The 27,849-nt window shown below is 51.1% G+C and overlaps 4 protein-coding genes and 1 pseudogene across 4 annotated transcripts in view; 2 read left to right on the top strand and 3 right to left on the bottom strand.

Moving 5' to 3' along the window:
* LOC128899265 (zinc finger protein 91-like) overlaps positions 1-27,849 on the top strand; it is a 385,675-nt gene that overhangs the window by 310,570 nt on the left and 47,256 nt on the right.
* The window catches only part of LOC128899252 (olfactory receptor 14A16-like), a 131,998-nt gene that overhangs the window by 94,479 nt on the left and 9,670 nt on the right, over positions 1-27,849 (bottom strand). The window lies entirely within an intron of this gene.
* On the bottom strand, positions 3,456-3,667 carry LOC128899288 (U2 spliceosomal RNA; annotated as a pseudogene).
* LOC128899253 (olfactory receptor 14A16-like) lies at positions 6,192-7,124 on the top strand. The gene has a single exon (XM_054177635.1). It carries the CDS (start codon positions 6,192-6,194, stop codon positions 7,122-7,124), a length of 933 nt encoding a protein of 310 aa, XP_054033610.1.
* LOC128899255 (E3 ubiquitin-protein ligase TRIM39-like) lies at positions 21,165-24,886 on the bottom strand. Its single transcript, XM_054177638.1, has 4 exons — positions 24,491-24,886; positions 24,086-24,420; positions 23,166-23,192; positions 21,165-22,182 (listed from the first exon to the last, which is right to left on the bottom strand). The coding sequence occupies exons 2-4, from the start codon at positions 24,183-24,185 to the stop codon at positions 21,623-21,625; spliced, it is 687 nt and encodes a 228-aa protein (XP_054033613.1). The 5' UTR covers positions 24,186-24,420; positions 24,491-24,886; the 3' UTR covers positions 21,165-21,622.

Below are 27,849 nucleotides of genomic sequence, written 5' to 3'. Positions count from 1 at the left end.
TCCAACACGCCAAGTTGCAGAGGCGAAGGATGGAGAAGGAGAATCCAGTCAGTTTGCAGAGGTAAAAGCTGTCCAGCTAGCTCTCGACGTGGCTGAACGTGAGAGATGGCCAAAGCTTTATCTCTACACCGACTCATGGATGGTAGCCAATGCTCTATGGGGTTGGCTAAAGAACTGGAAAAAGAATGGCTGGCAGAGGAAAGGAAAACCCATCTGGGCAGCTGAACTGTGGCAAGACATTGCTGATCGAATCAAGAGAATTCCAGTGAAAGTGAGACACATTGATGCTCACATTCCCAAGAGCAAAGCTACTGAGGAACAGCAGCACAACCATCAGGCAGATCTAGCTGCAAGAGTTTCTCAAGTAGACAAGGACTCTGAACTTGATCTCGACTGGAAACACCGAGGTGAGATATTCTTAGCTCGGTGGGCTCACGATTCGTCAGGACATCAAGGCAGAGATGCAACATACCAATGGGCTCGTGACAGATCCATAGACATTTCCATGGATGCCATCACACAAGTCATCCATGACTGTGACATTTGTGCTGCTATTAAGCAGGCAAAGAGAATTAAGCCCTTGTGGTATGGTGACAGATGGTCCAAATACAGGTATGGTGAAGCTTGGCAGATTGACTACATCACTCTACCACGTTCTCGTTCTGGTAAGCAGTACGTGCTTACTATGGTAGAGGCAAACACTGGATGGCTGGAAACTTACGCAGTCCCACATGCAACTGCACGCAACACCATTCTTGGTCTGGAGAGACAGATCCTGTGGAGACACGGAACTCCAGAGAGGATTGAGTCAGACAACGGAACTCACTTCAAGAACAACCTTGTAAAGAGCTGGGCAAAAGAGCACGGTATTGAGTGGATTTTCCATATTCCTTACTATGCACCAGCTGCAGGGAAGATTGAACGCTACAACGGTTTGTTGAAGACCACTCTCAAAGCCATGGGTGGTGGATCTTTGAAAAACTGGGAGAAACATTTAGCACAAGCAACCTGGCTGGTGAACAGTAGAGGTTCAGTGAACCGAGCTGGACCTGCACATTCTGATCTGCTACAGAAAGTAGAAGGTGATAGAGTTCCTGTTGTTAGGGAAAAGAATCTGTTAGGTAAAACTGTTTGGGTATTTTCGCCCTCAGGAGAGGCTAAACCTGTCCGAGGGGTGGTTTCAGCAGAAGGTCCGGGTCACACTTATTGGGTAATGCAAGAGAATGGTGAAATTCAGTGTATTCCACAAAGAGATTTAACTTTAGCTGAGAGAGTTTAATTTCAGAATGTTGTACAGCTACAGCGCGTCCAAAGGAAAGAGTCCCTGAGGAATCTACGGTGCACGAACCCTGAGAACCCTGAGAGCCCTGAGTCAACTGAGAGTCCCTGAGTCCCTGTTTCCCTTTTTCTTCGCTTCGTCTGCGGAGAGACAAACTGTTTTCCATTTTCTTGATTTTGGATTTTCTTGGACTTCTGAATCATCTACATCTGAGTATAGCCGGAATGGACGATGAACTTAACTTACGAACTGTAAATATTGTTCTGGATTGGATGGACAGTACGAACAGCCAATGAAATTGTTTAGAAAGGGGTGGACTGTGGTCGTTTGAGGCTGTGCCTTTAAGAACAAACACTGCTGGAACACACTGGCTAATGTTTTTGGTACTAGAACCAAAACATTCTGATATTCTAAACGAATTTCATTGGTTGATAAACAAAAATTCAGCTTTAGATTGTGAAGCGGTTGGAAAATTTTTTTCTCAGTTCAGTTCGGTTTGGGAGTTGGGGGAGTTTGGTGTTTCAGCCTGTTCTCCCTGCCTGCTTCTTCTGCGAACTGCTGGACTTGGCCTTCAGATAAGCAAACACTAATCCTGCATGGGCTTTTGAAGCTTGCTAACAACTCTTTTCCTTAGTAACTTGCCTTTCTCTCTCTCTAACCCCTTTTTGGGGAAAAAGGGAGGTAAGGGGGGGAGAGAGGGGGTTCCAAAGAGGGGATCCCTCCCTGAGGGAGGGATTTTTGTTGTGTTATTTGTCTTTGCTGTGTATTTCTGTGTATATATTGTAAATACCTGTATATATTGTGTTATATATAACCTGCTTTCCATATATGCTTGTAAATATATAGCTTTTGCTCTTCGACTGAGTTAGCTGTGGTTTCTTACTCTGTGGAGGAGGGAGAGCTAAGCCCTCTCTCAACCTACCACAAACTCCCAGCTAAGGCTCAAACCATTACAACAGGTTACTGTGATGCTCTGGCTCTGTGATGCTGGGGCACTATGATGTTCTGATGTTGTGAAGCTCTGGCATTGTGACACTGGCAATGTGACACTCTGGAATTGTGATGTTATGGAACTGTGACACTCCAGCACTGTGATGCTATGCTATTGTGATGTTATGGCACTGGGATGCTCAGGTACTATGGTGCTATGGCACTGTGATGCTCTGGCTCTTGATGCTCTGGCACTGTGATGCTCTGGTACTGTGATGCTATGGCACAGCAATGCTATGATAGTGTGATGCTCTGTCACTGTCATGTTCTGGCTTCGTGATGCTCTCCCACTCTGACACTCTAGCAGTGTGACACTATGTTACTGTGATGCTCTGGCATTATGATGCTATGGTACTGTGACTATATGCTATTGTGATCCTATGGCACTGTGATCTCAGGTATTGTGATGCTCTGGCACTCTAATGCTGTAGTGAAGGATGCTTATGGTCAGGATTGTGCCCCAAACATTTCTGGAACATACTCCTCTGAGGGTTAACCCTCTTTTGTTTCCTCCTCCTTTCTGGGGGCAACAGGGGGGATCCTGGCGCCACTGAGTCCAGGTAAACAGCCTGGGCATAGCATATACTTACACCATATTCAGTAGGTGTTAGTCCATTCGTTAATCTTGCGTTAGCAACAGAATGCTCATTGGGCCAGTATTCACTGGGGCAAATGGTAAATAGGGGTCGTTGGGTAAATGAGCCTGTGAGTGTGTGCGTGCCAGTGCTGTCATGGTTCACACAGTATCACAGTAACTAAGGTTGGAAGAGACCCCAAGGATCATCAAGTCCAACCTGTTCCAACAGACCTCACAACTAGACCATGGCACCAAGTGCCACGTCCAATCTCCCCTTCAACACCTCCAGGGACGGCGACTCCACCACCTCCGCGGGCAGCCCATTCCAATGACGAATGACTCGCTCAGTGAAGAACTTTTTCCTCACCTCGAGTCTAAACCTCCCCTGGCACAGCTTGAGACTGTGTCCCCTTGTTCTGGTGCTGGTTGCCTGGGAGAAGAGACCAACCCCCTCCTGTCTACAACCACCTTTCAGGTAGTTGTAGAAGGCAATGAGGTCACCTCTGATCCTTCTCTTCTCCAGGCTAAACAATCCCAGCTCCCTCAGCCTCTCCTCACAGGGCTGTGCTCAAGGCCTCTCCCCAGCCTTGTTGCCCTTCTCTGGACACCTTCAAGTGTCTCTATGTCCTTCCTAAACTGAGGGGCCCAGAACTGGACACAGAAAAAATCTCCGGATCCAACTCCCAAGTCCAAAAATCCATTTAATATAAAGTCCTCTGATCGAGGACGTATCAGATATTAAACTGATAAGATATTAAACTGATAAGAACAGATACTACACTTGATCTTAGCCAAAAGGTTCACCTTGTCCGAGACTCAAGCCAGTGCCCCAAGAGACCTCACGCTCCTTTGCCACCGTCACCCTGCTGCATGTGGTGCCGTGGGCAGTATCCCATGGGATCAACCACGACGCAATCCATTGATGCAGGAGGAACGCCAGCAGCCCGTGTGAGCCAGCGTCGCTGACCTGCCACAGCCCCCCCCCGAGCGGGAGACCTTTGTGTCCTGGGAGGAGCAGCAGCCACGCGGTGCAGCCATGCAGCCAGCGCCATTTCCTGTCTCTGTCTTACGGCACATCCGTGCCACGTTTCTGGACTATAAATATTATTAAGGGGAGACCTCACAAAGTCCTCAGCTTGTAAGTTAAGCCTTTCTTTATAGAGTTTCCAGTTAAGGTAGTGTTTGGATTGCCCCGAGTGGAGGGTTGCCGGTCACCAACCAACCCCCTCCCCTGCCGCTTTCTGAATTAGTTTCAATTCTAAGTTCTGTAAATTGTTTGATTCAATTGCTCACATTTAAACATTCTATAAACATTGTTTCACTGACCGGATATTGATACCTGTGAAGGGTGACTGTAAATACCCCGTTACAGAGTTTGTAAATAAATTTAACATATATTTTCATTGGTGTATCTGCTGCTCATTTTCTGAGGGCATATTCACAACAAATGCTCTGTCACTCTGATACTATGGGACTGTGATGCACTGGTAGTGTGATGCTATGGTACTGTGTCGATATGGCACTGTGATGCTAGGGAGCTGTGACACACTAGCACTATGATGCTCAGGTACTGTGATGCTCTGACACTCTAATGCTCTGTCACTCTGATACTATGGGACTGTGATGCACAGGTAGTGTGACGCTATGGTACTGTGTTATATGGCACTGTGATGATAGGGATCTGTGACACCGGCACTGTAATGCTCTAGTACTGTGATGTTATTGCATTGTGACACTTGACTCTGTGACAGTCTGGCACTGTGATGCTCTGGTACTCTGATTCTATGGAATTCTGATGCTGTGGTAGAGTAACACTCTGGCACTGTGAAGCTCTGTTATTGTGCTCTCTGGCACAGTGACTCTATGGCATGGTGTTGATATGGCACTGTGATGATAGGGTGCTGTGATGCTCAGGTACTGTGATGCTCTGGCAGTGTGATACTTTGGCACTGTTACTCTCTGGCACAGTGATGCTCTAGAACTGTGATGCTCTGGCACTGTGACTCTCTGGCACAGTGATGCTCTAGAACTGTGATGCTCTGGCACTGTGACTCTGAGGCTGGCCCAGCCCTTGGCTTTCTCTTTCAAGGAACAGGCAGGGAGGATGGAGAGATGTCAGTGAGGGGGATGAGAGATTGAGGTGAACTTGGAGAGAGGACTGGGTGTCTTCAAAGGAAGAGCTGCAGCAATGGGACACCATAGGGCAGGCTGTGGTGGGGACCACTGAGGGCATCGGCAAGGCTGAAAGCCCTCATCAGAGATGACCTCTTCATCACCATGGCTGTGGCCATTGTCTCTGCAACCAGAAGGTAGCTGAACTTCATTCACAAAGACCTCATTGCCTCCCTGCTCCACCCAGCAGTGTTATACCATAGACCTGCTCCAGCCATTTCACATCCTCACATCCCACTGCCCCAGGAACAGCCCTGAGCCATGTCTGAGGGACAGGATCTCCCTTCCAAGGGGCTGGGGGCCAGGACTTGGCCCTTTGGCTTGATCAAGCCCATCCAGTTTTGCTCAGCATCAGAGCAACCTTGATATTGTCTTGGTCTTCCTATAGTTCTTGCTTCTGCTTTTCTGCTCTAACAAGCCCCTGGGGAGGCTTTGTCAGTGATGGTCCTCAGTGGGACCCATTAAGGCTCCAGCAAAGTTGGCAGTTTGCATTTGGCTTCCTGAGAGGTTTCTTCAGCTTGCTCTCAGTCTCTGAGACTCATGGACTCGACACCAAAGCCACCAGAGGAGTCATTAAATGCCTTGGGCTGGTCCTCTGCTGCTGAGCTGGGCCAGGCTCCTGGGCTGGAGGGAGCTGCTGGCAAGCAGGCAGCACTGCAGAGAGACAGCTCTGCCCAGGAGCTGCTCCTCTGCACAGGGCAGCAGGGCTGTGGGCACTGCCAGGGCATCTCAAGGAGATGAGGAAGGCAGAGAGAGCTTCAAGGTAGCCAGGACAGGTTGGGTGCTGAGAGCTCAAAGAGGAGAAAGCTTCCCAGCCCTGGGTGTGGTGAGTCTGTGGTGCAGGAGGATGGATTTACAGTTTGTGGAGCTTGTAAAGCTGCCACATCCCACAGCCTCTGGGATCTCTCTCTTCCTCTAGAAGTAGGGGCAGGAGATGCTCCAGAGCAGAGCTTCCCATCTGCACCATCAGAGACACAGGACACGACAGCTGCCTCCTGCTGGGGTGCCTGCAAGGCTGTGAAGCTCGGAGTGCACAAAGTTCCTCCAAAGAAGGAGAAGTAAATGTGAGAGGATTGTCTGGGAAATAGCCAAGGAATTGTCTGAAGGAATTCTGTCCTAACCTCTGTGATGTCTTCTGCTCTTCCAACAGTCCTCCATGCCCAGAGACAGACCATGTCCAACAGCAGCTCCATCACCCACTTCCTCCTGCTGGCATTCACAGGCACGAGGCAGCTGCAGCTCCTGCGCTTCTGGCTCTTCCTGGCCACCTACCTGGCAGCCCTGCTGGGTAACAGTCTCATCATCACCACCATAGCCTGGGACCACCACCTCCACTCCCCCATGTACTTCTTCCTCCTCAACCTTGCCCTCATTGACCTGGGCTACATCTCCACCACTGTCCTCAAATCCATGGCCAATTCCCTCTGGGACACCAGGGACATCTCCTATGCAGGATGTGCTGCTCAGGTCTTTTTTATTGTCGTTTTCTTTTCAGCAGAGTATTTTCTCCTCACCATCATGGCCTACGATCGCTATGCTGCCATCTGCAGACCCCTGCACTATGAGACCCTCCTGGGCAGCAGAGTTTGTGTCCTCCTGGCAGCAGCTGCCTGGGCCTGTGGCTTTCTCACTGCTCTGCTGCACACAGCCAATACATTTTCCCTGCCCCTCTGCCAGGGCAATGCTGTGGAGCAGTTCTTCTGTGAGATCCCCCAGATCCTCAAGCTCTCTTGCTCCACCTCCTACCTCAGGGAACTTGTGCTAATCGTGCTCAGTGCCTCTTTATTCTTTGTTTGCTTTGTGTTCATTGTGGTGTCCTATGTGCAAATCTTCAGGGCAGTGCTGAGGATCCCCTCTCAGCAGGGATGCCACAAAGCCTTTTCCACCTGCCTCCCTCACCTGGCTGTGGTCTCCCTATTTATCACCACTGGCTTCTTTGCCCATCTGAAGCCCCCCTCCATCTCCTCCCCATTCCTGGATCTGATGATGGCAATTCTCTACTCGGTGGTGCCTCCAGCAGTGAACCCTCTCATCTACAGCCTGCGGAACCAGGAGATGAAGGCTGCCCTCAGCAAACTGATCCCTGGGTGTTTTCAGAAGCAATAAACTCTTTGTCTTCTCTGATGCCTCTCAGTGCAGGCCCAGTCTGGCTTCTATAGCTTTTGCTTCTGGTGGGGGATTTTGGCTTGTGAGGATGCTGTCATCTCCTCTCTCTTTTCTTTTCTCTCCCAGGGTTTGTGAAAGAGGAGCTGTGCTCCTTGTTTGTTTAAACAAAATCAAAGGCCTTTCAGTAACACTTCCCTGCCTCAAATCCTTCTTCCAAGACTTTGCTGGAACTTCAGGGACAGTCTCCCAATTGCCCAAGAGAGTGTCCCATAGATGAAGGCAGCAGTGAGCAGCTAAACCATGTGAGTGTGCAGGGGTGGGGTAGGCAGAACTGTTCTGCAGACAGAGGCCTCCTGTGAGAGATGTGAAGAGGCAGCAGAGCAGGAGCAGGTCCAAACCTGTTTGCTGGATCTGAGCCTGGGAAAGCTGCCTCAGGTCAATCATCCTGGAGCAGCAGTACAGTTTGGAGGGGGAACTTCAGCCTAGTCCCTGACTGCAAGAACTGAAAGTAAAATAAATGACCATTGGCTGTGAAAAGAAAAGAATGATGAGGTGTGTAGAATTAAGTTGACTACTAATGGGCACAGAGAGCAGAGGCATAAACAGTTCTTTCTCTTTTCTTCTCTCACTTCTGCTTGCAACTTCTCTCTCTCTGTGGTAGCTTCAGGCTGTGCCTAGATTTTCCTCAGATCTTGAGCAGAAAGTAGTAGAATGTAAATAAATTGCTGTTGGGTATAAGAAGGGAAATCATGGTAAGTTCTAAGCAATCCTTTGGACAGATAACAGACAGAGAATTCAGATACATAACCTTTCTTCCTCTTTTCAGCTTCCTTGCTCTGGGAGACACTGACTTGCTTCTGCTTGGTTTGCTGACATTGGCTGCATTGTTTTGTTTCGCCTAAGTCTAACTAAACAATTCCCTGCTCTTTCTCGCATCCCCTTGTGTCCAGGGGGTTAAGGAGGGGGCAGGGAAGGGGAAGCTGTTACCTGCCCTGGTTTGTGTCCAGGGGGGTTCTTGTGGTGTTTCTAAATTGTAAAGACCTGTAAATATTGTAAATATTGTATATTTTGTACATATTTGTTGCATTTCATTGTAGATTGTGGTTTTGATTGCAAATCTGTCACTGTATAGGAAGAAAGGTGATGGCCAAAGCGACAACAGTACAAGCAGAGTATAGAGACAAAAGACTCCGTTTATTCTAGCAAGCAACACATCCTTGTCTGTATGTTGTGTCAGTGTGGCTGCATCTGATTGTTTATTCGTTACTGATAGCATTGCTACAGTTACTTGCTGAGCTAAGTCCAGCAAGTCACACCACGCTGCACCCAGATGCTGAGGTGGTTGACCGAAGGCGGCTTAGAACATTGGTTTAGTCACTGTTAGGTGTCTCAATTTGTGCTGTTATCCTTATTTTTGTTACTGCCATTCTTTGTTATCTCAATAACTAATGTAAATTAGTTGTTCCCATGTGGTGGGAGACCAATTCTCCCACCACAGGCAAAAATAACGACTCAGACAAATGGATTGCACAAAATGATGGAAAGTTTAAATGGAAAACCAAAAAAGAACAACAATGAAAGTTGTACAGAGAACCACAAGCACCATGACAAAAGAGAGAGGAATCCCAGAACATACCCAAGAATGTCCCATCCCCACCTGGGGATACACCCAACCCCACTCCTTGTGGTTTTGCTTGCAAACCAGATTCATTTGCTCCCAGCTGAGCTGCTCTGGCAATTTCATGTTGGGGGGAATTTTCAACCCACCACTCTCTCTCTCTTGGCCTTGCCAAGGGATCTCTGTTTTGACTCCTGTGAGAAGGAGCAAGAAGGAGGAAGGGAGTAGGGGAGGAGGTGAACTGTGCCCTGGATCCATTCCGGGGGTTCTGAGAAATTTCTGTGCTGTTTATAAATTGTACATATCAAATATTGTGCATCTGTTGTGTATTTTGTACCTATTGCTTGCATTTCACAGCTCTAGATTTTAGTTTGCTTGCAACTAGAGCTTCACTTGCTTCCATCCCAAACTGAGCTAGGTCTGGCAATTTTGTGTGTGTGTGTGTGTGTGTGAATTCTCTCAAACTAGTTGGGAGGGGAAATTTTCAACCTACCCCAACTAGCCCCTCACAGCCACCATTTCCAGCCCTGGCCTCTCACCTCAGCTTGCATAGGTTCTTTGGACATGGACTCAGTAGCTCAGTGTAGCAGTTTGGGCTGGGTGCCCTCTGCTGTGTCCACATGAGGGGGTACTTCCTGTGTCCAAAAGTCCAGCCCAGTGGGTGGACACAGGAACCGAGGTATTTCATCCCATAATGAGATGGGGAAAGACTCTGAACATGGTGAGGTGAGGCCATGGGGTTCATGGGGCCAGCTCAGATGTGGACACCTGAGGGAGCTCTGACATCTCTGTGTCTGGCAGGCCCAAGGGAGGCAGCTCAGCCATTTGACCTAGGCAGCAGCAGGGGACGAAAGAGGAAGTGAAGAACCCACACTGATGTATTATAGGGGAGCAGGGCATTATGGGAATGGAATACCTGGTTTCCTGTGACCACCCCCCGGGGCTGGGCCCACCCCTTGGGACCTCCCAGGTGTGCTCTGTGCATTGGCATCAGGGCCAGCACCCAGCCTAAACCACCACATTCCACAGTTCCTGCCAGCTGTTAGCTGATATTAGTTGTTCACACACATTATAATAAAGTTTTTCTTTTGCTACAAAGTTTGGCTAACAACTCTACAGCAAGCAGAAACAAAAGGCAACAGAGCTATACGATTCTAACCTAACATTCTTTGCATGCATAAAAGCAAGCAAGGTAAAATTAACAATATAGCAAAAGCAACCAATAAAATCAACAATCCAATATTGATGAGAGATGGTATCCACCCTGGTAACAACACCTCCCATCAAAGCCTTTACATCCCCCATGAATGTTGTTAAACCACACTAAGACCACATATGACATGAAAATTTGAGCCAGTAACATGCTTTAACTAGTCTTTTCTTGTGACATAACACCTGAACTCCCCCTTTTTTGTTTTTTTATAACCTAAAATGAGAATGTCTTTTGTGCTGTCATTGACTTTGACCTTCCCTTTAACTGATTGACATTATTACTGAACTATGACAGACTGCTGAGTTAACAGACAGATCCACATGAACATATTCTCTAATCACACAACAATTAAGCAATCATGATATTCAGTCCTAAGTTAGATGTTTTCTATTGACATCTTGGATTATTATGACAGTCATTGAGGTGGGTGTTAAGTAGAATAGAATAGAATGGAATGGAATGGAATGGAATAGAATAGAATAGACCAGGTTGGAAGAGACCTTCAAGATCATTGTGTCCAACCTATCATCCAACACCACCTAATCAACTAACCCATGGCACCAAGCACCCCATCAAGTCTCCTCCTGAACACCTCCAGTAATGGTGACTCCACCAGCTCCTCGGGCAGCCCATTCCAATGGGCAATCACTCTCTCTGTGTAGAACTTCCTCCTAACCTCCAGCCTAAACCTCCCCTGGTGCAGCTTGAAACCGTGTCCTCTTGTTCTGCTGATTGATCTGCTGATTGATCTGCTGATTTTCATCCTCATGATATTCCCGCTGTATTCTGCTGAAATGATTGCAGCACTGAGATGCAAAATTGATGTTTCCAGGTAGGGATGGCAAAAATCCCTAGAAAGCTTAAAAAAACTGTTAAAATCAAACTACCAAATCAACGTCTAAAAAAGAAACAAAAAATAAATGAAAAGGAAACAAAAACGAAATGCCATGGCACACAGGAAAAGAAAACAAAGAAGAAAGAAGGCAGAAACCAAAAGAAAATTAAAATCTAAACTGGTAGAATAACTTATTCTGCTTACCCTTACCCATATCACTAATAGATGATGAGGATGATGATGATGATGTCTGCTATAATCAAATACTAATCAGAATAGTAAATGATAATTAACCTATGCTTTATTGTATTTATTATTATTACTTCTTACTTGATATACCTTAGTATAATTACTAAATACTTCTCATGAGTACTCACTCTTCATTATGTGCACTGTTAAAACTCAACGACCAAATCCATCAAAATAACAAATCTCCAAGAAAAAAAAATGAGCACTGTGACTTTAAATCTTATAGACAGCTTCTGCAAAGCTACCAAAAACTGCAAGCAAGGGGAGGATAACAGAGAGAGAAAGCGTGGGCTGGCGGGCTCAGCAAAACTGCTGCAGCCACAAGGCAGGGGAGAAGGGAAAAAGCTTTCTGCTCCATAGGTACTTTCTAACTTGCTTCTTGGCAATGAGAGTTACAGGAACCATCGCTCGCTGCTGCTTGAACTATGGGAGGGGCCACCGGGCTGGCACCATCGCTGTTTGAAACACCAAAGGCTGAGAGAGGAGCTTCTGCTGCCGATCCAATTCTCTGTCACCACTGACAGTTTGTTCTGTTTTGGAAACACAGCTCACAAATGGTACAAGTCGAGATGGTGAGGGGTTTGGAACACAAGCCCTGTGAGGAGAGAATGAGGGAGCTGGGGTTGCTTAGCCTAGAGAAGAGGAGGCTCAGGGGAGACCTCCTTGCTCTCTACAACTACCTGAAGAGGGGTTGTAGCCAGGTGGGAGCTGGTCTCTTCTCCCAGGCGAGCAGCACCAGAACAAGAGGACACAGTCTCAGGCTGCACCAGGGGACGTTTAGGCTGGAGGTTAGGAAGAAATTCTACACAGAGAGAGTGATTGCCCATTGGAAAGTGCTGCCCAGGGAGGTGGTGGAGTCACCATCACTGAAGGTGTTCAGGAGGAGACTTGACAGGGTGCTTGGTTGCATGGTTTAGTTGATTGGGTGGTGTTGGGTGAAAGGTTGGACGCAATGATCTCAAAGGTCTCTTCCAACCTGGTTTATTCTAAAATATTCTAAATTTGAGTCTCTTTAGCAATTGTTACAGGTGGTATGACAGTGGAGAGCAAAGCACATAGTTGCCCAACATAATCAGCATCAATTACCCCTACACATATATCTATTCCTTGAAGGGTGCCCCTAGATTGTCCTATTAATATAAAGCACTGAGCCCATTACCAATTAGCCCCCATGCATCCAAAAGTACCTTTGTGTATCTTTGTGTCTGAAACAGTTATCACATCTGCTGTGGATACATCCATCCCTGCTGATCCCCCTGTGCTGGCTGAGAATTTGTCGCACAAGGTTGGACCTGCTGAGCTGGATATGCCCTGGCTGGAAACAAGTGTCTGACACTGGGGTTGGTATAATGACCAGGTTTACCACAATGAGCACAAGAAGAGGTTTTTAAGTTAACTCCCAGATGTGCTTTGGCTTGCTTACAGTTAGCTTTCACATGTCCCTCTTTCCCACTGCTGAAACACTTTACTGAGCCTCCTGGTTTCAAGGCAGCTGCAAGCGCAGTCATCCTAAAATCAGTGCTGCCGACCTTGGAACGAGCAGCCACCATATCAGCTACAGATGGTTCACCTGGCAATGCCTCAATGATTTTTTGGCAGTCAGCATTTGCATTGTCTTCCGCTAACTGCCAACACAAAATTTGTCAGAGACTTTCATCATCCACCTGCTTCTCAGCAGCAGCAGAAACCCTTCCTACAAACTGCAGAAATGGTTCCTTTGGCTCCTGTTTAATAATTGTATATCGAGGGTGTGGAAACTCAAGCTCCATCACCTTTCAAACCCCAGACATGCCTATTTTTGACTCTGTTCCAGTACACAAGGATGCCAGTGAGCTGGTGTGCTAGGATTAGAAAACACAGGTCCTGTGCCCATGAGAGCATCTACCCCCACACCTCGCAGAGGATTGTTTTGATCCCTTTGCATGTTTTGTATTGCAGCCTTTTCAGCTGTTCGTTTCCAGGTAGTTTCAGATACAGAACAGGCTGAAAAATGATCTGCGCAAGGTGACGGATATCGAATGGACACAGCAAATCAGTGTCTATGATACTGTGGTGGTTTAGGCTGGGGGCCGGCCCCTGATGCCATTGCACAGGCCACACCTGGGATGTTCCAGCCCAGTGGTTGGTCACAGGAAGCCAGGTATTTCACCCATAATGCCCTGCTCCCCTATAAAACATCAGCGCGGGGTCCTTTCTCTCTCTTTCCTCCCTCGCCACTGCCTAGGTAAAATGGCTTGAACTGCCTCCCTTGGGGCTGCCCAGGCCCAAGGCTGGGTTGGAGGGAGAAGAAAGAGCCCTGGGGGGAAGGGGGGTTGGGTGTAGCCCCAGGTGAGGATGGGATGTTCTTGGGTATGTTCTGGGATCTCTCTCTCTTTGTCACGGTGCTTGGGGTTTGCTGTAAGACTTTCATTGTTTTTCCATTTAAACTTTCCAACATTTTTTGCAACCCATTTTGTCTGAGTCTTTCTTTTGCCTGTGGTGGGATAATTGATTTCCCAACCCACTACAGATACGCACAAGCTGCATAGTTTCACTGGAATTGACACCATGCTTTGATACTGTGGATTTCAAATCCTGTACAACTTTCCAGCCCCAAACCTGATGATTATCCTTGTCACCTGCAGCCATGTACAAAATGTTTTTGATGTCTGGACCATCTCGGACAGGTCCCAGACCCACTGCTTGAACTACTTCTTGCTTTATCTGGTCAAAGGCTGCTTGTTGTTCAGGTCCCCAGTGGAAACTGTTCCTCTTTCGAGTCACATCATACAGAGCCCCAATCCCAGAGCTGCTTTTTCCACAGGGAAAGCCATAGGATCATTTGAAACACCTGTAGAAGAAGACTTGTCCTCTGTTTTAACAGAGATATGTGGCACATCCAAGATTTCCACTAAATCCCAGTCACCCACAGCAGCAGCTTGCTGGCAAACTTGCTGCCAAAATCTTGCTGCCGAGCACGGACTAACAGTCACACCACAGGGAGGCAAAGTCCAAGATGCAGACCGATGCCCAGCCCCCTCTTGGCTCTCAACAGCCTTTCACGCAACCACAGTCACACTATGATTTACGATTTCCCCCTCACTTTCATCCTCGCTATCAGATGGCAGAGAGGGTAATTGCTGTTGTGGGTAAACAGGATTATCTGACCCCTCACCCACATCCATCGGTAGAGGCACAGAGGCAGGGTCAGGAGGGTCGGACTGATTTTGTGGATTATTATAGGGAGGCAGTGGCATGCTGGGCACCACTCCAATCCAGCTAGGAGGCACTGAACTCACTCCACCAACAGCCACTGGACTCATGCCAGGAGCCAGACCGGCCGCATCAACAGCCACTGGACCTGCTCCAGGGGCCGGAGGAACCCAGTCTTTGATTTCCAATCGATCTCCTCCCCAAAAGCCTTTCTCCGATTTGGATATAGGATTTGCAGCTACTGGCAGTGAAAGAGTTTCTGCCACAGGTTGTTGCGAAGGTTGTTGCCATAAGTCCTCCCTCAAAGGTTTCAGCTTAGCATCGTTTTCTGCTGCCGCGACTGCTCGCGCTGCAGCTGCATGCACTGAAACCGTTCCCCTCATTTCTTCCAACATGAGCTTTACCCTATGCCAGGTTAGCACAAGTGTCCTTGCTTCTTTCTTACCAGTTGCTATTGATTCCCAAAGTTCCTCCCCTACTTTCTTCCAAACTGCTTCGTCAAAGTTGATCAGTACTAATCATGTGGCCACGTCTCCGGCACCAGAGGAGTAATTTTGGTAACTCCATTTTTTTCACTTTAACATCAAACTGTTCTGCGAGCTGCAACAAACTTTTCACTGCAGCCTTTTCTACCGCTGGTGCAGCGGCTCCCATGCTGCTGCTAAGACTCCTACTTGGAGCCTACTCGCGGATCCACTCGCACCTCTCTGGGACGACCCGGCTTACCTCGTCACCGGCCGGCAGTATCCTCTGCCTTCTCCCAGCTTCGGCTAAGTCGCCTAATGATCACGTTGCCTGATCACGTCCCAGGTCACCGAAATGCTGGGGCCTTTAAAATCCATGTGGGAACAGGAACGACACGACACCAATATGCTGCATAAATCGTTCACTTTATTAACTATCAGCTCTACTTTTATATTGTATGCCTGCACTGTTCTGCAATATGATTGGCTGTTCTGCATCCTCACGAGCTGTCCACGCGTCCTTTTGATCAATCTGGTTGGTTGTTGACATCTGTGCAGATTGAATCACGATCCCAGATTCACCTCCCCTGTTGTGTTACAGTGTCTTCTCACTGCTGGCTTTCCCAGTGGCAGTTTATCAGAACAGCAGTTCATGTCCTTTTACAAGGCTATCATAATACATATTCTGAACAAAGCTATCACGGTGCACATTCTAAATTAGCTGCTTATGCTAACGCTTCAAGACAGCCCAGGCCCCACACTGTATGAAATATAACTGAAGCCCACAGGCTTTCCCCAGAGAAGGCAGGGATGCTGTATGGAATGCAATTGTTACCCACCCAGCTGGCTGCTTTTTCATCTCCTCCGGACTTCCCCCAGCATGCAGGCTCCCTGTGCACTTTCCTGGCAGTGAGAGAGAGACTTTGGTCCTGGTTACCCAGGAAAGCAGGACCAAGCATCATTCCCCACCCCCTAACATCAGTGTCAAGAACAGAAATGATGTTTTAATGTCTCTTGCCGCTCAGGAGCAAGTACAACACAGTGGAAGTCCAGCAGAGAAACACAGGTTGTCATCAAGAACCAGAGGGTGCCTGCAGTGACAGACTGCACTGGAAGGGGGGGGAACAAGGTAGCTTCTCACTTGGTACATTGCCCTCAGGGCTTTGGCCAGGGTGGGGTCTGGCCAGGGGGAGCTGTATCTGTACATCTGTATTGATATATGTTTATTACCTTTTATATTTAGCCTGCTTCTGCCAACAATGAGTTCACTTAACTTCCAAATTCTGACCCCTGTGGCAGATTACTCCTTGGGGTAAATTCCAGCTCTCACAGTGGTGCAGAACCGAACCCTGACAGCCATGGAGATGCCCACATGCCCCAGAGCCCAGGCACTGAAGAACATCACAACTACCAGCACGTGCATCAGGCTGCTCAGATTGAAGTGGCTCAAGCAGATCAGGACTGGCAACATAAAGGTGAATTATATCTAACCCCATGGGCCCACAACGCTTCAGGCCATCAAGGGAGAGATGCAGCATACAGATGGGCTTGGGATCGAGGCGTGGACTTAACCACGGGCACTACACCCGTGGATGTGGAACGTGTGCTGCAGTCAAACAACCAAGCAGGTAAAGCCTTCGTGGTATGGGGAGCAATGGCTGAGATATAAATACAGGGAAGCCTGGCAGATTGCTTCCATCCCTGCCACAAACCTGCCAAGGCACAGGCTGTGTGCTTGCAGTGCTAGAAGCAACCACTGGATGGCTGGAAACATCTTCAGTGCCCCAGGCCACCACTCAGAACCCCACCCTGGGCCTTGAGAAACAGCTGCTGTGGCAACACAGCAGCCCAGGAAGAACTGAGTCAGGTAATGGAACTCATTCTCTAAACAGCCTCAGAGACACTTGCGCCAAGGAACAAAGCATCGAGTGGGAGCATCCCTTACCCTGCCCCAGCTGCCGGCAAAGTCGAGCGTTACGACAGCCTGCTAGAAACCACTCTGAAAGCAGTGGGAGGAAGGACCTCCCACCACTGGGATGCACATTTAGCACAAGCCACTTGACTGCCCGGTACCAGAGGATCTACTAACCAGATGTGTTCCTGTGTGACCTGCCCTAGGTGATCCTGCTTTGGCAGTGGGTTGGTCTTCATGATGATCTCTGGAGGTCCCTTCCAGCCCCTAACATTCTATGATTCTGTGATGCAGGCCAAGCTGCCACGTGCTGCAGAAGCTGATAAAGTTCCTGTGGTACACATAAAGAACATCCTGGGGAAGAAGGTTTGGGTTAGCCCTGCCCAAGGTCAAAGCAAACCCATTTGTGGGATTGCTTTTGCCCAAGGACCAGGATGCACCTGGTGAAGACTGCAGGAAGATGAAAAAGTTTCCTGTGTGCCACAGAACAATCTCACTCTGGGTGAGAATGCACAGAAAATTGTATGTGATGATGTGAACTGCTGGCAGCATGTGTGCCAGTTTAAGCTCAGCCCTGGGCAGAGTGGGTTGAGAAAAAACACCTGACACCAGGTGGGCAGAGACCTGGCACCCTCCCAGGCAGAGGCATGAGATTTAACAAATCCAAGTGCCAGGTGCTGTACTTTGGCCACAACAACCCCATGCAGAGCTACAGGCTGGGGTCAGAGTGGCTGAGAACTGCCAAACAGAGAGGGACCTGGGGGTGCAGATTGACAGCCACCTAAACATGAGCCAGCAGTGTGCCCAGGTGGCCAAGAAGGCCAATGGCATCCTGGCCTGTATTAGGAACAGTGTGGCCAGCAGGAGCAGGGAGGTCATTGTGCCCCTGTACTCTGCATTGGTTAGGCCACACCTTGAGTCCTGTGTCCAGTTCTGGGCCCCTCAGTTTAGGAAGGACATTGAGAGACTTGAAGGTGTCCAGAGAAGGGCAACAAGGCTGGGGAGAGGCCTTGAGCACAGCCCTGTGAGGAGAGGCTGAGGGAGCTGGGATTGTTTAGCCTGGAGAAGAGGAGGCTCAGGGCAACCTCATTGCCCTCTACAACTACCTGAAAGGTGGTTGTAGCCAGGAAGGGGTCGGTCTCTTCTCTCTAGCAACCAGCACCAGAACAAGAGGACACAGTCTCAAGCTGCACCAGGGGAAGTTTAGGCTGGAGGTGAGGAGAAAGTTCTTCACCGAGAGTCATTTGTCATTGGGATGTGCTGCCCAGGGAGGTGCTGGAGTCACCGTCCCTGGAGGTGTTGAAGAGGGGATTGGATGTGGCACTTGGTCTGTGGTGACAGGTTGGACTCGATGGTCTTTGAGGTCTCTTCCAACCTTGGTGGTACTGTGATATTCCTCACTAGCAGAACCACGAGTTTATGACACTCTGTGGCTGTAGGGGATTACCATCTGTGGTGGTTTTAGGCTGTGCCTTAACAATTTGTTACAGGTTTTGAGCAGAAAAGCAGAAAAGTATAAATAAATCCCTGCTGGGGGAGGAAGGGGAAAAGTAAAGATTATTCTAAACAAATCCATTGGAGAATTATCTGCTACAAGGCTGCCTGTGCCAAAACAATCTTTGCTCTTTTCTGATCTCTTCTCTGCTTCCTTTGCTCAGCAGAGATTAATCTGCTGCTGACTGGTCCTGGCAGGAGGGAAAGGGAGGGGAGGGGAGGGGAGGGGAGGGGAGGGGAGGGGAGGGGAGGGGAGGGGAGGGGAGGGGGAGGGGAGGGGGGAGGGGGAGGGGAGGGGAGGGGAGGGGAGGGGAGGGGAGGGGAGGGGAGGGGAGGGGAGGGGCCTTCAAGATCTTCTTGTCCAACCTATCATCCAACACCAACCAACCAGCTAAACCATGCAACCAAGCACCCTATCAAGTCTCCTCCTAAACACCTCCAATGATGGTGACTCCACCACCTCCCGAGGCAGCCCATTCCAACGGGCAATCACTCTCTCTGTGTAAACCTTCCTCCTAACCTCCAGCCTAAACCTCCCCTGGCACAGCCTGAGACTGTGTCCTCTTGTTCTGGTACTGGCTGCCTGGGAGAACAGACCAACCTCTGCCTGTCTTCAACCTCCCTTGAGGTAGTTGTAGAGAGCAATAAGGTCACTCCTGAGACTCCTCCTCTCCAGGCTAAGCAACCCCAGCTCCCTCAGCCTCTCCTCACTGGGCTGTGTTCCAAGCCCCTCACCAACTTTATTGCCCTTCTCTGGACACCCTCCAGCAAGTCAACCTCCTTCCTGAACTGAGGGGCCCAGAACTGGACACAGTACTCAAGGTGTGGCCTAACCAGTGCTGAGTACAGGGCAGAATGACCTCCCTGCTCCTGCTGGCCACACTGTTCTTGATGCAGGCCAGGAAGCCATTGGCCCTCTTAGCTGCCTGGGCACACTCAGGCTCATGTTCAGTCAACCATCGACCAGCAGCCCTAGGTGCCTCTCTACCTGGCTGCTCTCTAGCCACTCTGACCCCAGCTTGTAGCTCTGCATGGGGTTGTTGTGGCCAAAGTGCAGAACCTGGCACTTGGATGTGTTCAGTCTCATGCCGTTGGACTCTGCCCATCTGTCCAGCCTGTCGAGGTCCCTCTGCAGAGCCTCTCTACCCTCCAGCAGATCAACTCCTGCCCCCAGCTTGGTGTCGTCAGCAAATTTACTGATGATGGACTCAATGCCCTCATCCAGATCATCAATAAAGATGCTAAAGAGCATGGGGCCCAGCACTGATCCTTGGGGCACACCACTGGTGACTGGCTGCCAGCTGGCTGTGGCACCATTCACCACCACTCTCTGGGCTCAGCCCTCCAGCCAGTTCCTAACCCATCGCAGTGTGCTCCCATCCAAGCCATGGGCTGACAGCTTGGCCAGGAGTTTGCTATGGGGGACGGTGTCAAAGGCCTTGCTGAGGTCCAGGTAGACTACACCCACAGGCCTCCCCACATCCACCAGGCAGTCACCTGATCATAGGAGGAGATCAGGTTGGTCAGGCAGGACCTGCCCTTCCTAAATCCATGCTGGCTGGGCCTGATCCCTTGGCCATCCTCTAAGTGCTGTGTGATTGCCCTCAAGATGACCTGTTCCATAATCTTTCCTGGCACTGAGGTCAGGCTGAGAGGTCTGTAATTCCCTGGCTCATCCAACTGGCCCTGCTTGTGGATGGGCACATTTTGGCAGCTTCCAGTCCACTGGGATGTCTCCAGTGAGACATCACCCACCAGCCCTTCCCTATTGCTGAAGAGGAGGTCAAGCATAGCCTTACCCCTGGTAGGCTCACACTGCACCTGGATAAGAAGCTGTCCTCCATGCACTCTAAGAACCTCCTAGATTACCTCCTCTCTGCTATGTTGAGATCCCAGCAGATGTCAGGCAGGTTGAAGTCACCCATGAGAACAAGGTCAGGCGATCTTTGAGACAGCCTTAAGCTGCCTATAGGATGACTCATCAACATCTTCTTCCTGGTTGGGTGGTCTGTAACAGACTCCAACCAGGATGTCAGCCCTGTTGGCCTTCCCTCTAATTCTCACCCACAGGCACTCAACCTCATGGTCCCTGATCTCCAGCTCAGTGGCATCTAGTGCCTCCCTGATGTACAGGGCCACCCCTCCACCCCTTCCTCCTTGCCTGGCTCTCCTGAAGAGCCTGTAGCCATCAATTGCAGCACTCCAGTCATGTGAGTCCATACCACCACAACTCTGTGATGGCAACTACATAACTTTCCTGCTGCAGCAAGGCTTCCAGCTCCTCTTGTTTGTAGCCCATACTTCATGCATCAGTGTACATGCACTGCAGCCAGGCTGCTGGTTTCACCTCTGGCTCTAGCTTACCACCCCCAGACGCCTGCCTGGGGGGACTGGTTTCAGCCCCTTCCCCCTTCAAATCTAGTTTTTGGTTAAGTCTAACCCCAGCTTTCTCTCTGCTCCTTTCTCTCTTGGGGCAGGGAGTAGAGCGCAGTGGAAAGGCTTCCCTGGTCTCTGGCCAGGGGGGTTGTGTTGTTTGCTAATTGTAAACATTGTAAATCCTGGGTATTTCATACCTATCCATTGCAGAGGGGAGTTTTGCCTGCAAATACAGCTTCATTTGCTTCCAACTGGGCTGCCCTGGCAAAGTTAATGGGGGGAGAGGTGGATTTCAACCCATCACACCACCCTGTAGGGCACTGCCACCGTGTGCGGCATTGCCATGCTGGAGAGGAGACTCTCGGTCGCTCTCTTGCTCTCCGGGCCTGGAGCAGGAGTCCGCAGCTTTGCTTGTTGCCAGCATTCTGGGCAGGGTTTTTCCTTTCCCTTTCTTTCTGTGTCATACAGACACTGATGGAAGCTGATACTGTTGTACTGGAGGCGTTAAATATTCTGTGTAAATCCAAATCTCTCTGCCTTTTGTTTTCCTCCTGTGGCAGTTTTCAGCTGATGCCTTGGAAATTTTCCACAGACCTTGAGTGGAAAGTCAAGCTGTGTCCTGGCTGGCTCACCAAGCTGACACAGTGCTTGAACTTAATGACCCCCACACCAATGTGACCACTAAGCAGTATCCTTTATTACATCACACACAGCCTGCACTGGAGCTCTGCAGAAGGCTGGGAGCCCTGAGCAAGGCAACCACACTGCTCATGGAAGGCTGAACAAGACAGATGCATTACAAGGCTACAAACTTCTTTAAAGAGAGAAAGTCCTTTCACTTCCTGGTCTTGGATGCTTTCCAAACACCTTGCAGTCCTGATCCTCTCTTGCCAGTTGTTTCTTCTCATTGGTTTGTGGCCAGTTTCACAGCTTCCAAGCCAGAGACTGCTTCCCTGTGTCTCTCTGCAGCTGCAATGCTATCTAAGCCCAAGGCATTACCATTACCCAGCTTAACTGAAACTACTTCTAGTTGTGTCTCAAAACCTATTTCCTATGCTACTGGAGAAGCTTTTTCTAACAGAAAGAAAATAGAAGAGGAAGCAAAACCATTAGGGAGTGGCCTTCCTTCAGCACAATGCACAGAACTAGTCATCATCAGCAGTGTGCTGCACTATGCTTAGAGGCTCATCCTCAGGCGTTCCAGAAGTAAGACCTGTGGAGAAGAAAGGAAAAAACTTCTCTGCCTGGCTGCTGCCCCCAGCAAGGGTAAAAGTGTGCAGAGCTCTTTTCTTACCGACATCGTAAACCAACAGCTGCTTGGCTGAGACGTCCAGGAAGAGCCCAATCTTTTGTGGCCTCCCACCCACACTCAAAGGGGACCATGGCTCCACGAAGGCCCAGCAGTCTCGCCCATCTACAAGCCCTATGGCCCAGAAGCCATTCTCAGGGGACAGAGTCAAGGTCCCTTTGCGAGTCACAGACTCCCGCGCAACACCCAAGGTCCAGCTTTTCCTCCTGCCAACATCCACTTGCCAGTAGTGCCTGCCCGAGGTGTAGCCTTCCTTTGCCAGCACAAACAGGTGGCTGTCAAACCTCAGAGCATTCCTGGGAACATCCCTCAGGGCCCCAGTGTCTTTCACACTCTTCCCCGCCTCAGAGATCGCCAGTCTGGGGTGAGCTGTGTCGGCATCCAGGGTGACATCCCCTGCAACCACCAAGTCATGCCATGAGGAGCAGTCAGCACAAGCTCTGCTTTGCTGAGACTTTCTCCTCTGTGTCCTCACCCACCTCTCCCTTGCTCTTCCTCCCCCTCCATGCTTAGGTGCACCTGGCAGCCTCTTGCCCCAGGGGACCTCCAGCTTCTCTCCTCCCATACCTTCCATGTCCCTCCCTCGGGCTGCTGACCAGGAATTGCTGGGGGGATGGCCTGAGGAGAAGGACCAGGAGCTGGCCATGCAGCTCCTCCTTGGCAACACCAGAACTACAATAGACTTTTACAGGCCTGAGGAGCTGCCATCACAATGGCCAAAGGAAGTTCTGTGTGACAGAAAGGGAGGAGGAAGCCAGAGAGATCAGGGATCAGGCTGGCAGGCAGCTGAAACCCACCTGGCAATCACTGCAGACACTCAGTGGCCAGCAAGAGCTGCTAAAATACAGACCCAAAGTGTTCAGTAACTGCTGAAAACTGGTGTGTGGGAGCAGATCCTGCTGGCAATGATGGTGGAGGACAGCCAAGTGTTGAGCCAGCTGGACACAAGTCCCATGGCTGTGGAAATGCAGGACCAGCAGCTGGAATTTGGGTGGGGGTCATGGTGAACTCCTTAGCAAAGCCTGAAGGAGATTTTCAATCTCATCTCAACTCAGATTTAAAGACTAAGGAACTGAGCCTTCAGTGGAGCAAGAGCAGCTGCAGGCACTTCTCCTGAGCCTTGAAAGAGGGCAAAGCCAGGAGTGGGAGGCAGGGCCTGAAGCAACCAATGCTGGTTGACCATCCCTCTTCCCCACAGCTGGGATGGCTCCTGTCAAGCACAGGCAGGGGCTGTGGCAGCACACAACCAAGTCCAAAGCTCTCAAAGAATCCCTGCCCTGAGCATGTTCCTCAGCCAAGAGCTCTCTGAGCACTGGGAGCTGCCTGCCAGAGCTGCACTCCCAGCGAGTGCTCAGCTCCACCATCGCCCTGCTGCTTACCTTGGTAGCGCTGGATCCTGAAAAGCTCTGTGGGAAGAGAGGAAAGCAGCCATGAGTGGATTTGCCAAGGCTGGCTCCAGAGTGCTGAGACACAGCCCAGGCTGCTGAGCAAAAGCTTCTTGTTCTCCTCTAGTGCTGTGCTGCTCGTGTGGCAGGGGAATAGGGAAGAGGACTGCAGCAGGACACCTTTAGCACAGATCAGGTGACGGAGAGCCCAAGCTACAGACTCCCTTTAGAGACAAGGGAGGCAAGAGGGACCTCGAGCACCTGCAGTGTCCACCTCAGCACGCAGGCATCTCACTTGCATGGGACACAAGAGCTGCTCCCCAAGAAACAGAGCCCTGTGCACTTGCATCACTTGTGAGGAGGTGCAAAGGATCTGCTAGTAGGTTCCTTTGATTGCCCACCAGGGTTTGCTTTCAGAGAGAGAAAGGTCTGCTGGGGCCCTCAAGACAAGGCCATGGAGCTGCTGGAGTGGAGTGAAGAGGATCAGGGGCCTGGAGCACCTCTCCTGTGCAGACAGGCTGGGAGAGCTGTGGCTGCTCAGCCTGGAGAGGAGCAGCTCCTTCAAGCTGCATTTCAGTATCTGAAGGGGATGTACAGGCAGGTTCAGAAGGGTCTGTGGGGACAGGACGAGGGGCAGTGGTTAGCAGCTGGAGCAGGGTAGGTTTAGGTTGGACATCAGGAGGAAGTTCTGCACAGTGAGGGCTGTGAACTACTGGAAGAGGTTGCCCTGAGAGGTGGTGGAGGCCTCATCCCTTGAGATGGCTTCAAGGTCAAACTCAATGTGGCCCTGGGCAGCCTGACCCAGCTGGAGGTGTCCCTGCTCCCTGCAGAGGGGTTGGACATGAAGACCTTTGAGGGTCCCTTCCAGCCTGATGTTTTCTGCCCCTCTGCCTCTCTGAGCTGACCCTGCTCACCTTGATTGTTCTGCAGCTCTGCTCTGAGGATCTGCAGGTTGTGGCGAGTGGCCTCCTGCACAGTCTGCACATTCTGCACAGCCTTCAGGAGAGTTTCCATCTGCTGAGAGAGCTGCTGGAGGGATCCCAGGGCCCCTGTGGTACTCAGCTCCACTTTCTTTCCTGGGAAGAAACAGCAGTGCCACCAGCACAATGGCCTTGCCTCCCCTGAGGGTAACTCTTGTCCCACCAATGGCACAGGGCCTTTCCTCACAGAAGGGACCAACAAGATGCTGATCTCTTTCTCTGCCAAGGAGGACCCAGTCCCAGAAGATGCTGGAGGGTGACCGGTGCAGCTCCGGAGCTGCCTTCCCCAGGACAGGGACACTGCTCAGGGGACATGGAGCCAGCAGGACAGAGGCACACCAGGACTGAAGGGGCACTCCTGAGCCTCTGCAAGGGCAGCAGGGCTTGCTCAAGGCCTGAGCCCAACCTTCCTCCTCCCTTTAAGCTCTTTCCCTCTGGGGCTTGCCCACTGCCATGGCCCTTCCCTCCATTCCATCTCCACCTCCCCGGCTCCTGGGGCACCTGGACCCCTGAAGGGTGAGACCTGGCAAATCCCTTGCCCCACCTCTGAACTGGTTTGGATGCCTTGAGTGCTGGAGGGGTGGGCAAAGAGCACAGGCCCCAGGAGCCTTCCTGAAGGCTTGGCAAAAGCCTGCTGAGCAGGATGAAGGGCAGGAAGCAGCTCCACCCATCTCTCCAGCCAGCATCTCTGGGCTGCAGCAGAGAAGACTCTGGGTCAGGAGGCAGGGGAGTGAGGAAAGAGAGTCAGCAGCAGGACATGGAGATGGACAACCTCATCACACAGATCAGGAAGAAGCTAGAGGTGCTGGAAGGTGTCCAGAGAAGGGCCACGAGGAGGAGCAGAGGGCTGGAGCTGCTCTGCTATGAGGACAGACTGAGAGAGTTGGGGTTGTGCAGGCTGGAGAGGAGAAGGCTCCCAGGAGACCTTCTGGTGGCCTTCCAGGATCTGAAGGGGGCTCCAGGAAAGCTGGGGAGGGACTCTTGAGGGTGTCAGGGAGGGATAGGACTGGGGGGATGGAGCAAAAGTAGAAGTGGGGAGATTCAGATTGGATGTGAGGAAGAAGTTGTTCCCCAGGAGGGTGGTGAGAGCCTGGCACAGGTTACCCAGGGAGGTGGTAGAAGCCTCATCCCTGGAGGTGTTGAAGGGCCAGGCTGGAGGTGGCTGTGAGCAATCTGCTCTGTTGTGAGGTGGTCCCTGCCCATGGCAGGGGGTTGGAACTGGCTGAGCCTTGAGGTCCCTTCCAGCCCTGACAGTTCTGGATCTACTTCCACAAGAAAGAGCTTTGTCTTTCTCCATCCCCTTTGAGGAGGTGCAGAGGATGTGCTCACAGCTTGGTTTGCCTGTGCCCAGCCTTTGCCATCAGAGAGATGAAGGCCTGCTTGGTGGGGGCCCTGCTCACCTAGTTCCTCCTTGAGGCTCTGAAGGTCTCTCTGGGTGGATTCCTTCATGTCCTGCACAGCTTTCTGTAGAGTTTCCATTTGGTGGGAGAGGTTCCAGGGCTCTGATGTGGTACTTCCTGTGAAGTAAACATTGTCTCACTGGGACACTGCTGGTACCTCCCTTCAGGTACCTGGAGCTCATCTATCTGCCCATGAAGATGCCCAAGAGCTCTGATTGAAGGCCCCTGCTAAAGCATCTTTCCCAGGGCTCTCCTGTGGGGGATTTCTCTCTCCTCATTCCCCCTTAGAAATCTTCACCTCACAGGGACTCAATTGCACCTTGAAGGTGCCACCTGGAAAGGGTTTTCACTTGGCCCTCTGCCTGCTCAAAGTGTTCCCAGCAGAGCCCTGTGCTCAGGGGCATGGCCAGGCCCTGTTCCATGGAACTTCATCTCCTCCTTTCCCAGCAGCAGCAAAGGAAGCCCACTGCTTCCCCACCACCCAAAGGCACAGCCAGAGAAGGAGCCCAGGCCATGCTCCCTGCCAGGTGTTCCTTGAGGGAAGAACACTGCCCTGCCAAGATGCCAGCTGGCCAGAGCAGGGGCAGGGCAACTCCTTGCCTTAGAACCTGGGGAGGATGGGACTGCAGAGCCCAGACTGTGCTGGGAAAAGCTCCCTGCCCAGGCAGCTCTGCACACTGGCAGCCTGGAGTCCCAGACACCTGCCTGGGTGTGCAACATAACTAAGGACTCGCTGGAGGCCTTTGGGAGTGGCCATTTCTGGAGTGGGCAGTTGGCTTCATCTGCCTGTGGGGGGCCCTCAGGCATGGGAAGCCCCCGGGCCGCCCGGCGCCGCCGGAGCGAGCCCCCCCGGGCCGCCCGGCGCCGCAGGAGCGAGCCCCCCCCGGGCCGCCCGGCGCCGCAGGAGCGAGCCCCCCCGGGCCGCCCGGCTCCTTGTTCCTAGGTGCTGTTGGTCCCTCCTGGCACTCACCTAAAATGATAGTACGGTGTGAAGTATTTCCTGCAAAAAAGTTCAGAGTAATTAGTGTCCTGCTTTTCCCCTGGGATGGGAGAGAAGCTCACAGAGTCCCACCTTCCCCAGCTCTTTGCAGCTGGGCTGGAGGCTCCAGAGATCTTCAAGCCCAGAGGAGACTCCACAACCTCTCTGAGCAGCCTGCTCCAGTGCTCTGTGACCCTCACAGTGAAGAAGCTCCTCCTTATGTTGAGATGGACCCTCCCGTGTCCTCCTTATATCCATTGCCCCTTGTCCTACTTCAGGGTGCAACTGAGCAGAGCCTGTCCCTGTCCCCTCCCTCCTGCCCTCAGCTACTGATAGACATGGATCTGATCCCTCTCAGGCTTCTGCTCTCTCCAGACTAAACAGCCCCAGGCCTCTCAGCCTCTCCTCACCAGGCAGTGCTCCATTCCCTCCTGGTAGCCTCCCTTGGACTCTCTCCAGCAGACCTCTGTCCCTCCTGAACTGGGGAGCCCAGAACTGGATGCAATATTCCAGGTGAGGTCTCACCAGGGCAGTGTAGAGGGGGAGGGAGAACCTCCCTGGATCTGCTGGACACACTCCTAATGCACCCCAGGACCCCCTTGGCCTTCTTGGCCACCAGGGCACACTGCTGTCCCATGCAGAACTTGTTGCCCACCAGCACTCCCAGGTCCTTCTCCACAGGGCTGCTCCCCAGCAGATCCCCTCCCAGCCTGCCCTGCTGCAGTTGATTCTTCCTTCCCAGCTGCAGGACTCTGCACTTGTCCTTGCTGAGCCTCATTGGGTTCCTCTCTGCCCAGCTCTCGGTCTGCCCAGGTCTCTGAATGGCCTCACAGCCCTCAGGTGCAGCAGGCCCCTCCCTCTGACCAAATTCCTCCCACCCCAAAGGCCTTGGCTTCAGCTGTGCTCTGGAAGGGAACCTGCAGGTGACTTGCTCAGAGGGATTGACCTCCCCTGGCCTTGCACAGAGCCAGAGCCCAGAGGCTCCAAAGGATGTCCCCAGGCAAGACCAGTGGGACTCAACAAACGTATCTAGGTCTTGGGAGGGTTGAAGTTTCAAAGGCCATTTAGGTTCAGAGCCCCTGAAATGTTTCATCCACATCAAAGCAAAAATAAAGGGAAAACACAAATGGAAAAGGAAATGAACAAAGACCTTTCCCTAAGGAAGGAACAGAGTGCATGGAACAGCTTCCTGGGACACACAGATCCCTCCTGGTCCCACTCCATCCTCCCAGGGACCCAGGGCTTTCAGTGACTCCTTTGCCTTTCCACCCCTGCCCAAAGAGAACAAACCAAGGTCTTACCAGGTGTCCAAACATCTC

This window comes from Dryobates pubescens, chromosome 42, assembly GCF_014839835.1.
Source record: "Dryobates pubescens isolate bDryPub1 chromosome 42, bDryPub1.pri, whole genome shotgun sequence".
NCBI lineage: Eukaryota > Metazoa > Chordata > Aves > Piciformes > Picidae > Dryobates > Dryobates pubescens.
Note: the sequence above shows the minus strand (reverse complement) of the source record. Positions and strands in the feature narration are given on the sequence as shown.

What these genes read in the sequence shown, in the direction of transcription:
- LOC128899255 (XM_054177638.1), bottom strand. Translation starts at nt 24,185, where the DNA reads ATGGAAACTCTCCTGAAGGCTGTGCAGAATGTGCAGACTGTGCAGGAG. An exon ending in AGAGCTGCAGAACAATCAAG is followed by an intron (nt 23,193 to 24,085) that starts GTGAGCAGGGTC and finishes CTCTTCCCACAG; the next exon opens with AGCTTTTCAGGATCCAGCGC. An exon ending in CAGGATCCAGCGCTACCAAG is followed by an intron (nt 22,183 to 23,165) that starts GTAAGCAGCAGG and finishes TGGTGGTTGCAG; the next exon opens with GGGATGTCACCCTGGATGCC.
- LOC128899253 (XM_054177635.1), top strand. Translation starts at nt 6,192, where the DNA reads ATGTCCAACAGCAGCTCCATCACCCACTTCCTCCTGCTGGCATTCACA.